This window comes from Littorina saxatilis, linkage group LG2 (genome assembly GCF_037325665.1).
Source record: "Littorina saxatilis isolate snail1 linkage group LG2, US_GU_Lsax_2.0, whole genome shotgun sequence".
NCBI classification, from domain to species: Eukaryota; Metazoa; Mollusca; class Gastropoda; order Littorinimorpha; family Littorinidae; genus Littorina; species Littorina saxatilis.
Window position 1 is genome coordinate 9,822,733 of NC_090246.1, and position 14,652 is coordinate 9,837,384.

The 14,652-nt window shown below is 41.8% G+C and overlaps 1 protein-coding gene across 1 annotated transcript; it reads right to left on the reverse strand.

Annotated features, from left to right (window-relative positions):
- Positions 1–1,901: 1,901 nt before the first annotated feature.
- Positions 1,902–11,809, reverse strand: LOC138958157 (sodium- and chloride-dependent glycine transporter 1-like; the record flags this gene model as incomplete). Its single annotated transcript, XM_070329236.1, is given in 10 exon segments — positions 1,902–2,014; positions 2,604–2,728; positions 3,448–3,551; positions 5,157–5,291; positions 6,805–6,937; positions 7,317–7,371; positions 7,673–7,888; positions 8,832–8,963; positions 9,841–9,955; positions 11,595–11,809. Coding segments are annotated over 10 exon segments (1,134 nt in total), but the record flags the coding sequence as incomplete, so codon positions are not given.
- Between the last annotated feature and the right edge of the window lie 2,843 nt (positions 11,810–14,652).

Sequence of the window (14,652 nt, forward strand, 5' to 3'; positions counted from 1 at the left end):
TGATCAAACGAGTTCAACATCCTTATTTGCAAATTAAACAGGTCCGAAAGAAAAAGAAAACAAGTCGCGTAAGACGAAATAACAACATTTGGTCAAGCTGTCGAACTCACAGAATGAATCTGAACGCACTGCTTTTTTCACCAAGACCACATACTCGTAGTTTCGTCAGTCCACCGCTCGTGGCAAAGGCAGTGAAATCGACAAGCCATGCAGAATAGTGCCGTAGTGGTCACGCTGAGCAGGATAACACGCTTTTCTGTATATCTATTCTTTTTAGCTTACTGAGTTTGTTTTTAATCCGAACATATCATATCAATATGTTTTTGGAATCAGGGACCGACAAGGAGTAAGATGAAATTGTTTTTAAATCGATTTCGGAAAATTAAAATTTTAATAATAATTTTAATATTTTTAATTTTCAGAGCTTGTTTGTTATCCAAATATAACATATGTATATGTTTTTGGATTCAGAAAATGACGAAGAATAAGATGAAATTGTTTTTGGATCGTTTAATAAAAAAATAATTTTAATTACAAGTTTTTGATTTTTAATGACCAAACTCATTCATTAATTTTTAAGCCACCAAGCTGATATGCAATACCAAAGTACGGCCTTCGTCGAAAATTGCTTTGCCACAATGTCAATCAATTTGATTGAAAAATGAGGGTGTGACAGTGCCGCCTCAACTTTTACAAAAAGCCGGATATGACGTCATCAAAGGTATTTATCGAAAAAATAAAAAAAACATCCGGGGATATCATTCCCAGGAACTCTCATGTCCAATTTCATAAAGATCGGCCCAGTAGTTTAGTCTGAATCGCTCTACACACACACACGCACAGACAGACAGACAGACACACACACACACACACACACACACACACACACACACACACACACACAGACACACATACACCACGACCCTCGTCTCGATTCCCCCTCTATGTTAAAACATTTTGTCAAAACTTGGCTAAATGTAACAAGTCGCGTAAGGCGAAATTACTACATTTAGTCAAGCTGTGGAACTCACAGAATGAAACTGAACGCACTGCATTTTTTCACAATGACCGTAGTCCGCCGCTCGTACAAAAGGCAGTGAAATTGACGAGCCTGTTTAGCGCGGTTGCGCTGTGCTGCATAGCACGCTTTTCTGTACCTCTCTTCGCTTTAACTTTCTTAGCGTGTTTTTTTGGAATCAGGAACCAACAAGGAATAAGATGGAATTGTTTTTAAATCGATTTCGTAAATTTAATTTTAATCATAATTTTTATATTTTTAATTTTCAGAGCTTGTTTTTGATCCGAATATAACATATTTATATGTTTTTGGAATCAGAAAATGATGAAAAATAAGATGAACGTAATTTTGGATCGTTTTATAAAAAGATAAATTTAATTACAATTTTCGGATGTTTAATGACCAAAGTCATTAATTAATTTTTAAGCCTCCAAGCTGAAATTCAATACCAAAGTCCGGCCTTCGTCGAAAATTGCTTGGCCAAAATTGCAATAAATTTTATTGAAAAAAGAGGGTGTGACAGTGCCGCCTCAACTTTAACAAAAAGCCGGATATGACGTCATCAAAGACGTTTATCCAAAAAATGAAAAAAACGTCTGGGGATATCATACCCAGAAACTCTCATGTAAAATTTCATAAAGATCGGCTTAGTAGTTTACTCTGAATCGCTCTACACACACACACACGCACAGACAGACAGACAGACAGACAGACAGACAGACAGACACACACACACACACACACACACACACACACACACACACACACACACACACACCACGACCCTCGACTCGATTCCCCCTCTATAATAAAACATTTATTCAAAACTTGACTAAATGTAAAAACGAAATACAAAAAATAAAGTGTTTTTTCTCTCATTCACCTGCGAGCTGAAGCCCAGAATACACAGCATGACGAAGAAGAGGATAGCCCACAATGGCGATACAGGCATCTGTGCTATGGCCTCGGGGTACACCACAAAGGCCAATCCTGGCCCTGCACATGAAAGTAACACAGTCCAGTTAGATTCAAAACAATAATGGTCCCTGCTGTCAATCAATCAATCAATATATGTCCAATGTCCAACACCCACACTATCTCCAGCAAAACACATTCACCCCAAGCCCCCTTCCCCAATCCGCCACCCCCACCCCCACCAAAACGCGGCTTAACGTTGTAAATTACTTCTTTACTGATTTATTGAATAGTAGCCAACCTAACCATAATTATTCATTGCACTCGTTAAATGGTTGATCGACTGTGAAAGCAATGTCCATGCGCCTTTGACGTTATGTTGCGATGTCAATAAATCCTGCAGGCCGTTGATGACATTAATTGTGTAAAGCGCTCCACTGATCCGCCACCCCCCCCCCCCCCCTCCCCCTCCCCTAGTCCCCCCCCCCTCCCACCACCTCAACATAAAGTAAACAAAGCTTGGGCCGGTGCGTAAATTGCAGCACATTTCAATTACTATCATTAAGGACGCAATTAGTTTTAAGAATGGTATGACGGTGCTAGCAGCATAAACCCTTTTGAGACTAAAAGTATCAGCCTCGGGTGATGTCAGAAAAAAATGACGTCATGCCTCCCGTAGTGACGTCATCCACGCTGGTCTGTTTGACGTGAGCCATGTAGCCGAGGGTGGCAAAGACGACAAAACCGGCGTAAAAACTTGTTGCACAGTTGATGATGGGCACCAGCAGAGAATCCCTATGCAACAACAACAAAAGAAGGAAAAAAGTCTTGGTTAGTTGGTTTGTTTGTTGGTTGGCTGCTGTGCTTATTTGTTCGTTCGTTTGTCCGTTCGGATCGTTCGCCTCTGCTTTCGTTCGTGTTATGTTCGTGCATTCATTCGTTCATCCGTGCTTTCGGTCGTTCATTTCTTGTCAGCTTGTATTTCGCCTGTCTGTCTGTTTTGCCTTTGCACGCAGCTTGAAACTTCACCACCTTGCTTTCACTTTCTAATTTACCACGTTGTTCACTTGTAAATCTGTCACTTAAACCACTGTTTACCGAGTACTTTATCATTCTTACACATGTGCCCGTCTTTGCAATGCATTATCGTTCTTCTCCTATTTGTTGAGTTTTATTTACAATCTTGACATGCACCAACTTGAGAACCCCTAGAATGCTTTTCAGGTTTTCTCCCGAACACTCTCGGGCGGGTGCACGTGCAAACGCACTTTTCCTCAACGAAAATGCTGAATATGTGACAATCAAAATGGTCAACAATTCACTCTTAATTTTTCATTTTCCAAGCTGGTGGTAGTACTTTAGGAAATTAGGAAATTATATTGTTACCAAAGATCAGAACCTACAATTTCGATCAAAGATGGAAATACACGAACTCTCCCTGCTTTTCGTTTCGAGTCCTTGCATTACGCACTTGTCTCAAGAACTCGCCAAACACAAAGCCAATGACGTCATACCTGATGACGTTGTTCCTGAAGTTGTTGTAGCTGGCCATGGCGATGAGGCCGCCGCTGCAGCAGCTGAGGGAGAAGAAGATCTGGACAGCCGCATCACTCCACACCTGGGGGAATGAAACTCAACTAACAGCTGATTGGGTCTCGTCTCGACATTCTATGTATATTTCAGAGGGTTTGGCGAGAAAGTTAATTGAATTATTAGTGTTGTAAATAAAGATTATTGATGTATGTATATCTAAAGTAACAATTTAGATTTTGACATTTTGTTTAAAAAAGAAAAAGACCTATGAAGAAAGGTGTTCTCCGCCTAAACACAAACATACACAAAAATACACACACAAAATACAGAAAGGTAAAAAACAAAAGCAAGGGTTGAAGCAGCCAGCATACAACTAAGGTAAAAAAAAAATGAAAAAAGAATCGTTGGTTGGTTAACATTGTTTATCGTCTCCTCAGCAGTAAATGCTGTACCGGCACGGTTGGCCTAGTGGTAAGGCGTCCGCCCCGTGATCGGGAGGTCGTGGGTTCGAACCCCGGCCGGGTCATACCTAAGACTTTAAAATTGGCAATCTAGTGGCTGCTCCGCCTGGCGTCTGGCATTATGGGGTTAGTGCTAGGACTGGTTGGTCCGGTGTCAGAATATTGTGACTGGGTGAGACATGAAGCCTGTGCTGCGACTTCTGTCTTGTGTGTGGCGCACCTTAAATGTCAAAGCAGCACCGCCCTGATATGGCCCTTCGTGGTCGGCTGGGCGTTAAGCAAACAAACAAACAAACAAACAAAAAGTAAATGCTGTTCAAGACCGATGCAAGTCTGTTTCCGTTTTAAGTTTAAAAAAACAAAAAAGAGAAAAAACAAACTAAACTAAGCACCAATGCAAAAGACATGGAAAACGTATTCCAAGAAACCGGCGTACATCGGACATTGGCACTAAGGACATCCCTATCGTTGCAGTTTTGTTTTCAATAGTAACGCTTTCAACATACCTCAATCAACCTCCAGATTACAGTTTGCGAAAACTATCTTAGAGGAAGCCGTACTTAACAATAATGTAACCGCCTTTCATATCAAAGCAATGGAGTGACGACAGAAATCATTTTCACATTTTCGACCTGAGTCTCTCCCAGCGCGGGTTGAGTCGAGGTAGAACATGTATAGTCTATCCGGGCGGCTTGCAGAGGACGGTTATAATCTTTTTTTTTTAAATCAAAGCAACTTTTATACAGTGCTTAAGAAGAAAAGTTGTTCCATACGATTAGTACCATCTTGTCTTAAAACAAGTGATTTTAACAGAAGTTAGCACTAATCGTTCTTAACAACTTACCTTCTTTGTCACTATACAAAAGTTGTCCAGATGTTTTTTTCAAATAATTAAAAACGTCCTCTGCTAGCCGTCCGGACAGACTATACCTGCTCTTAGTGTGACAGGGGAGGCTACGGCTCCTTTCACAGCAGACTCTGCACCCGAGTTGTTGGCCTTTAAGTCAACACCGGTGGATTGTGGAATTCTGTTTGTGATGGGGTCTGGTGGTTTCCGATTGTCTGTATGTTCATGGAAACCTTCGGGTTTGCATAACAGTTTTTATAGGGCTAAGAAATTAGCCCTAACATTTTCAATCCTGTTTGATTGCACTTCGCCTCCCGAGGTGATCGTAGTGTTACGACACTCGGTTACATTAGCATCAAACAGGAAAGTATGGATCAATTACCTGAGCATCCCCCAGTCGTTCCCAGCGCGGGGTGAGATAGAACTTGATGCCTTCCCCAGCCCCCTCCAGCAGAGAGCCCCGTATCAACAGAATGGTCAGCAACACGTATGGAAATGTCGCGGTGAAGTACACCACCTGCAACATACATAGAATAATATACAAACAAGTGATATCTGGCGTAAAGTCAACAGACTGCCACGTCCTAATAGAACTGTCAGCAACACATAGTGGAATGTCGATGTAAAGTACACCACCTAAAACATGTATACTATGTAGACAGGTATACAGGCAAGGGATATCTGGCACACAGTCAATTGACAACCATGTCCTAATAGAACTGTCAGCAACACATCGTGGAATGTCGATGTAAAGTACACCACCTGAAACACGTATACAATGTAATATGTTATACAGGCAAAGGGTATCTGGCATACAGTCAACAGACAACAGAGAGCTACGTGACAGGAGAATGGCAAGCAGCACGTGGGAGAATGTTGCCGTAAAGTAGTACACAACCAGAAACCGATTAAGGTATGCAGGCAAGGGGTATCTGGCATACAGTCAACAGACAACAGAGAGCTACGTGACAGGAGAATGGCAAGCAGCACGTGGGAGAATGTTGCCGTAAAGTAGTACACAACCAGAAACCGATTAAGGTATGCAGGCAAGGGGTATCTGGCATACAGTCAACAGACAACAGAGAGCTACGTGACAGGAGAATGGCAAGCAGCACGTGGGAGAATGTTGCCGTAAAGTAGTACACAACCAGAAACAGATTAAGGTATGCAGGCAAGGGGTATCTGGCATACAGTCAACAGACAGCAGAGAGCTTCGTAACAGAAGAATGGTAAGCAGCACGTGGGGGAATGTACATGTACCGTGGAATAAACCACCTGACACAGACATAGAATATGATACAGACAAGTGATACCTGGCATACAGACAACAGAAAGCAGTGAGCCACGTATAAACAGAATGGTCAACAACACATAGGGTAATGTTGCTGCAAAGTACACCACCTGAAACACATATACAATGTAGTAAGGCATACAGGTATCTGGCATAGAGACAACAGACGGCTAAGAGCCTCGTATCAGGAGAACGGAACACAGCAACATATATATGGGAATGTCGCTGTGAAATAAACCATCTATAACACACATGTTATACAGACAAGGGATACCTGGCATACAGACAACAGACAGCAGAGAGCCACGTTCAAAAGGAATAGTCAGCAACACGTAGGGGAATGTCGCTGTGAAATATACCATCTATAACAAATAGTATGTTATACGTGGTATCTGGCCAGCGGACAGCAGTGAGCCACGTATAAACAGAATGGCCAGCAACACGTGGGGAAATATCGCTGTGAAATATACCATCTATAACACACATAGTATACACGAGTGGCATCTGGCATAATTATGGACAGCAGACAGCAGTGAGCCACGTATAAACAGAATGGTATACAACCCATCACACACACACACACACACACACACACACACATACACACACACACACACACACACACACACACACACACACACACACACACACAGACACAAGTCGTATATATATATAGATACATGTACATGTACATGGTAATTATTAGTCAGTTCTAAAGCGATGAAAACCATCGACTCACTTTGCCGAGGGACGTGATACCCTTGTAGAGCACGGCGAAGACGATGGCGAAGCAGGCCATGTTGCACAGCAGTAGCTCCCACTGCACAGACCCCGTCTCTGTGATGTCTTTGGACACTCTCAGCACCTTATCGCTGCACGTGAAACAAAATGTAGGTCACAATAATGAAACGATACAAATATTTGTGCACGGCGAAGACGATAGCAAAGCAAGGCATGTTGCACAGCAGTAACTCCCACTGTACAGACCCCGTCTCTGTGATGTCTTTGATACTCTCAGCGTCTTCTCGCTGCAAGTGAAGCCAACCGGTTGCGTGTGTGTGTGTGTGTGTGTGTGTGTGTGTGTGTGTGTGTGTGTGTGTGTGTTTAATAATGTGTTTATTATATTCCTATTTTACCTTAAGTTTTGATAAAAGAACGGGGAACGCACTTGCTTTAAAAACCACGTTCGAGTGAATCCACAAAACAAGAAAGGTATATTATTGGAACGTTTAATACATTTTTTAAACTCACTTGAAGAAAATTTCGCTGGGAGACACGGGCTCCTGGGCAATCAAGTTGACACCAGCTGGAAAAGATGCAAAAGTATGAATTAAAGCTACCATGGATACAAGCAAGCAACCGTCACACACACACACACACACACACACACACACACACACACACACACACACACACATAAACGCACACACACACACACACACACACACACACACGCACACACACACACACACGAACACATTCACACACATTCACGCACACACACACACACGCGCGCGAACACTCAAAAAGAAACAAAGATAGCACGAGAGAGACGGAGAGAAAGAGAGATCATGTGTATTGTTCTTCGTCATCACACACACACATACTACAATTGAGGCCATAAGAGTTGTTGTAGAGGAAGTTGTCGTAGTCCTCAATCTCCGACTGGTTGACTGAGTAGAGCAGGCAGTCACAGCTGTCGCAGCTCTCCCAGGGTAATGAGGAGGTCAATGAGGCGATGAGGAACCTCAGAGCCCAGGCGATGATCACGCTGTAGTAGACCATGAGGATGCATGACACCACCAGGGAAGCGAAGCCCACACCTGAACAGACAGGTAAAAAAAATGACAGGGAGGCATGGAAAATGAGTGAAACCAAAACCTGTGCCAGGCGTTAACAGATGATAGGTAAGAGTTAACAAGACAGCAGGTTATTGACGCAGTGTACGACCTCAAGGCGCAAGTGTTTGCTAAATCGTTCATGACAACGTCTAAGCATGACACAACCAGAAAGGAAAAGAAAGCCCAGAAAAGGCGTTACCTTTTATTCATCAGTCTTTCAGTTTGATTCATGCCATCAGGGCTGGACCGTGTGTTTGAGAGGGATGGGAGATAACTGCTGCTATACTATCAGGTAGTATGAAAGTAGTGAGTTTGGCAGTTTCTCTGTCCAAGGGTATCTGCCAAACTCACTACTTTCATACTACCTGATAGTATAGCAGCAGTTATCTCCTCAACAGGCTTGCACCCCAGGTGTTGTTGATGTTTTGTGCTTTGAGAATAAAGGTATGTTTGAGGAGGTCACGGGGGAGGGGGGGGTTTCCGGAACCCAAGTGCCCCCCTCCCTCTCCTAGATCCAGCCCTGTCCAAGAACCATGTATGCAACAAAGGAGCACTACAAGCTGAACTTATACATTGCGCTCTTATGTGGACAACATTTTGAAGTGGCAGACAATATTCTTCAGACTATTCAGAATCAGTCATTACTTTTGGCCAGGGGCTTGCCCTAGATTGAGATGATTCCATTTCTTATATCTTGTTGAACCTCCAAGTATTCCTCTGTAAATAGAATTTCTTGAGTAAATATTTGGAGATTTGACGAGTAGCTCTTATCTTGTCCAAACAGTGGACAAGACAGCTGCTCAGCGAGCCAACGTAGAATTCCATGGATAACTTCATCTTCAAATCGTGCTAGACAGCGAGTATGCATGCATGCACAACAACAAAAGAAAGGGAAGACAATTCCAAAATGCCAGAAGTGACGTACCTTTGGCCAGTGGATTGACGTCCCAACAGGAGATGGGTCCCTTGGCGACGAACTGACCAAAGGAGATTTCCAGCGCGAACAGCGGAATGCCCATGAAGATCAGACATATTACGTAGGGGATCAGGAAGGCGCCTGCAACGTACAATCCACTAATGTTTGCCATCCGATCAGATGATATTCATGACCAGAGGAAATGATATAAACAAATAAGAAAGGCAACAAGAGTGTCCCTCCCTCCCTCCCCTTCCCCCCCCCCCCCTCTCTCTCTCTCTCCTGAGTAAAATCGATTTGGCAGAGGTAAGGAGACCCCAAAGACGTCGCCATGCCCCAGAGTCTCTCTCCCTCTCACGCACCCCCCCCCCTCCTTCTCTACCCCCTTCCCTGTCTGTCTGTTTGTCATCTGTCTGCCTGACTGTCTGTTTGCCTGTCATCTTTCTGTCTGTCTGTCTATCAGTCTGTCTCTGTGGCTCTCTCTCTCTCTCTCGAGTCTCTCTCTCTCTCTCTCTCTCTCTCTCTGTCCGTCTTTGTCTGTCTGTCTTCCCTGTCTTCCCTGTCTATCTGTCTGTCTGTCTCTCTGTCTGTCTCTCTCTCTCTCTCTGTCTCTCTCTCGCTTTCGCTCGCTCTCTCTTTGTTTATTTATTCTATTTGCCAAGCTCACCTCTTCCATATCCTGTAGCAGAGGTAGGGGAACCTCCAGACGTTTCTCGGTCCCAGAGCATAGCCCACCCGTGTCTCTATCTCTCCCTTCCCCCTCTAACCACCCACCCCCCCCCCCTCCCTCTCACTCTCTCCATTCCTGCAGCAGAGGTAAGGGAACATCCAAACATTTCCCATCACCACAATAGAACCCACCAGGTTCTCTCTATCTCCCTCCCCCTCCCTCTCTCTCACTCTCACCTCCACTGTTCCTGTAGCAGAGGTAGGGGAACCTCCAGACATTTCCCATCGCCACAGTAGAGCCCACAAGGTTCTCCCTATCTCCCTCCCCCTCCCTCTCTCTCACTCTCACCTCCACCGTTCCTGTAGCAGAGGTAGGGGAACCTCCAGACGTTGCCTAGCCCCACAGCATAGCCCACCAGGGTCAGGATGAACTCTGCCTGACGACCCCACTGTACGCGCTCTTCCTTGTGACAGAGAAAAGGGACATTTACTTTGTATAATTTGGTATATATACTTATTGTCCTGTTGGGAATATCCTCAAGGAAATTCGGGCTGCTAGCTATTTGTTATTTATCTATTTTTCTTGCGTGTTTTCGAGGTTTTCAACCCCTGAGATTTTTGCTGTGAGCTTGAATTCTGTATCGCTTGCATACACGTGCACACGAGAGTGTTCGGACACCTATTCTACTGATCATAAGAAACCTAGGCAGATACGTAAAAGTGCAGATCTTTGTGATGATACCGTTTATTGTACAATGAGTTATAAGACTTGACAGACCATCCATTCCTTTACCATATTGAGCAAACGGATTGATTTAACATGATGTAGTGTCTGTATAAAAAAAACTACATCACAGACACCCCCCAAATCAAATTCACAAAAGCAAGGTTCCTGCGTTCAAATCGACAACAAATTAGAACAGCAAAACTGGAACAGGTTTGCTATGCTCTTGGAAATAGCCATCAAATGTGTATTCAAACCCGTAATTTTTGTGTATCTATTTTGTCTTGCAATGACGTTATGGCCTGCTGCACGGTGGAGGTGAATTTTCTTTCAGAAGCTATTCCAGACGGTCTTTGAAACCGTTTAGTGGGTATAATGAGATGGGAGAAAAAACAGTACATTTCGGTAACTCCTCAACGCATTGCCTCCAACATTTCGGAGCTTTGTGCTAATTGAAACAATTTTGTTTCTTACATACGGATTATCAGATTTGTTTTCTTCCTAATGTTTTGAGTGTGTCATTATGTCTTTGGTGATATGTTCATGTTTGTTTTTGTCATCCTTTCGACATGCTGACTTTAAGGCGCCAATGCCTTACTGAATTTAATCATCTTCTTTATGAATTATTAGGTTTCGCCACAGCATCTTCTAGCAAAATGTATCAGACTGCTTTCAAAATGTTGTGAAATCCTCTTTTGTCATTATCTTTGAGTTATCCGGATAGATGACATGGGTTTTTTGTATTACAGAAAGACACTAAAGTACACGTATTGTACGCTAGACGGCGTTGCATTTCGTTCGTGTATTGTATTGTATTGTATTGAATTGAATTGTATTGAATTGTATTGAAATGTAGTGTAGTGTAGTTTAGTGTAGTCTAGTGTAGAGTAGTGTAGTGTAGTGTAGTGTATTGTATTGTATGGTATTGCATTGCATTGTTTAGTATTGTATTGTATTGTATTGTATTGTATTGTATTGTATTGTATTGTATTGTATAGTATTGTATTGTATTGTATTGTATTGCATTGCATTGTATTGCATTGTAATGGTTTTGTAATGCATTGTATTTAAACGTTTACGAAACTTGGTTTTCTTCTGTTACATTGATAATGCTGGAATGCCACACGAGAAGAAAACACATCCACAGGTATCACATGTTTATTCATTTCGTTAAGTCTCAAGCCGTCGGTAATAACAATCTTTTTTTCATTCAAATTAGTAAAAACAACAAATAAATATCACTTAATGGCATTTTTGTGACAATATTATCAGAATCGTGTATGCTAAGCTCCGTGTTCGATGCACAGAACTTCGGCCATTATTCACATGTCATTATTATGTGTAATTAAATTATTCAAAATAACTTGATGTTCACTTACTGGCATGTTGGTGACAGCAGTTCTTTTTCTTTTCTCACAGCCCTGCGTAACCAACTCTCTGTGCTGTACTAGCTGCAAGCAGTGTTGTCTAGGTTAGCTCCCCCTTTTTTCCGACGGTGTCGGTCAAGCACTCTAACAGATCGATTGTAAAAATGTTATAAATTAAGCGTGAGTGCCTTGAAGAGACGAGGCATCCTTGGGCCATAAACGCATAAATGGATGTAGGCCGTAGACATTTCATCTTGAGACAAGACATTTGAGAGCGTAATACAGGCGTTAAGTTCGAGCCGTTGGCAACTGTGGGTTACAAACATCCTCCAACAGAGAACATTGGACTTTTTAGTGTTATGTATATGGCTTGTCAAATACTTCAATATAGATATGGACTTTGTGATACTCGATCAGATGATAACTGAGATTCAATAATTACCGCTAACAGAGCCAGGATGTTCCAGGAAATGGGACGTTTTCAAAAAATGTCGCCAAAGCTGTCCCCTGAATTTGACTCTGCACAGTCGTCGAGTCTTGGGCCGAACTAGACAACATTTGGTATCATTTTGTTCATTGTCCAAGGGGCATTAACTTCGTGTATTAAAAATACACTTTCCTCTTAACATGTTTTGTCGAGAGTGAGTTTTCTGACACAGGGGTACTATAAAACGCTTGTCCCACGGTCGCCAACCGGTTTTTCAGATCTAATTTTTACAGTTTGTTAGCATCGGACAATCATGAAAGTACGACACATTTGAGTCTCTATCGATTGCTTTTGGTTAAAGTTCACATTTTGATTGAAACATGGTTTTATGGGTGCATAATACGAAAAAAACGTCTGTCCCTCAAAAAATGTCCTTACTGTTACGATTGAGAAAAATTGATAACACTAAAAAATATGGATCGCCAAACTCAGATCTAATTAGATCAAAAGGAAGATCATTCTTTCGTCAATTAATTGACTACAGATAAACAATGGCAGACGACATCTAGAACGCCAACATTTTGCTGCCTTACAACTAAGGTGAGATGTCCCTTAAAATGTTGTCCTTAGGCTGTTAACGGGTACTTTCGAATTGAAAGAGTTCGATTCAAATCCTCAAAATCACACAGTTTGTGGAGATTTTGATCCAGATCAAGAATCACACAACTTTATTTCAAAGCGACGACGCTTTGGAAATTGCGAAACCCAAAACACCCAAAATGTCCTTATAATACTGTTACGGTCCTTGCTGTTACGATTCTGGGGCCTGTTTCCACTGTGCGCACTGAACAGGTACCAGTGTAGTTTATGTCTTAAACTGCATATATCAGTGACATATGTTTGGATTTTTCCTGACTGAATTGGGTAACACAGTGGGTTATTTTTTTTAAATCTAATCAGTTTGAGTTATCGTCTGCGCGACGGTTAAATATAAGCTTATCCTGTATTATAAAAGATAACAGACTTTGCTCTGTCGTAAGTGCTCGTTTTTGTAGATATTTAAAAGCTGATTACACGGGTCGGCATCTAACATTGCTGCGAAAATATTAATCGCAAGTTTCAGCTGAATAAAATAGTTCATTGACTGTTAGTCTTATTGGTTTTGTTTTCTGAATCTCACTATTATTATTACATGATATATCGGTGAATGAGCGTTCCCGCTCACCACGAAACTCAGAATAGCTTCGTGACGTTGTTATTGCTTCAAATATAAAAGCGTCTTTGACAGCAGTAGACATTTGTTTGCCTGTCTCGATAGTTTATCTGCGGGATTTCAACTGTCTTTCGAGAATGTTTCTTCTCTGTTCATCCCGGAGATGACGATGGGGTTTTTTTTTCGTAAGAAGGCGGTCTATGTTCCTGGAGAGAAAACTTCAAGGGCGCGCAATATCTCCCTAACGATGCAGGGAAAATATGGGGGAATATTTTAAAGAAAAAAAATGCTTATTTGACAATTTACATTCAACTACTTTCAGGGGCAACATGAAGCCACAGTAATGAAGACAGTGTCAAGTAATACGCAAAATATACGGTAATTCCAGACATAGTGTAACTTTCACGCATACGACATTTTTGTGAAATGCGTCAACAGTTACTCTCGCATTTTGAAGATAATTTTTCGTAATAATCGTCATTAAGGTGTCTTACTTCAGTTTTTATATTCAGTCAAGTTTTGACTAAATATTTTAACATCGAGGGGGAATCGAAACGAGGGTCGTGGTGTATGTGCGTGTGTGCGTGCGTGTGTGCGTGCGTGTGTGCGTGTGTGTGTGTGTGTGTGTAGAGCGATTCAGACTAAACTACTGGACCGATCTTTTTGAAATTTGACATGAGAGTTCCTGGGTATGAAATCCCCGAACGTTTTTTTCATTTTTTTGATAAATGTCTTTGATGACGTCATATCCGGCTTTTCGTGAAAGTTGAGGCGGCACTGTCACGCCCTCATTTTTCAACCAAATTGGTTGAAATTTTGGTCAAGTAATCTTCGACGAAGCCCGGACTTCGGTATTGCATTTCAGCTTGGTGGCTTAAAAATTAATTAATGACTTTGGTCATTAAAAATCTGAAAATTGTAAAAAAAAATAAAAATTTATAAAACGATCCAAATTTACGTTTATCTTATTCTCCATCATTTGCTGATTCCAAAAACATATAAATATGTTATATTCGGATTAAAAACAAGCTCTGAAAATTAAATATATAAAAATTATTATCAAATTTTTTTTTCGAAATCAAATTAAAAACACTTTCACCTTATTCCTTGTCGGTTCCTGATTCCAAAAATATATAGATATGATATGTTTGGATTAAAAACACGCTCAGAAAGTTAAAACGAAGAGAGGTACAGAAAAGCGTGCTATCCTTCTCAGCGCAACGAATACCCCGCTCTTCTTGTCAATTCCACGGGCACTGCCTTTGCCACGGGCGGTGGAGTGACGATGCTACGAGTATACGGTCTTGCTGCGTTGCGTTGCGTTCAGTTTCATTCTGTGAGTTCGACAGCTACTTGACTAAATATTGTATTTTCGCCTTACGCGACTTGTTAACTAATACATGAATACAGATTCCAGACCTAAAATTAAA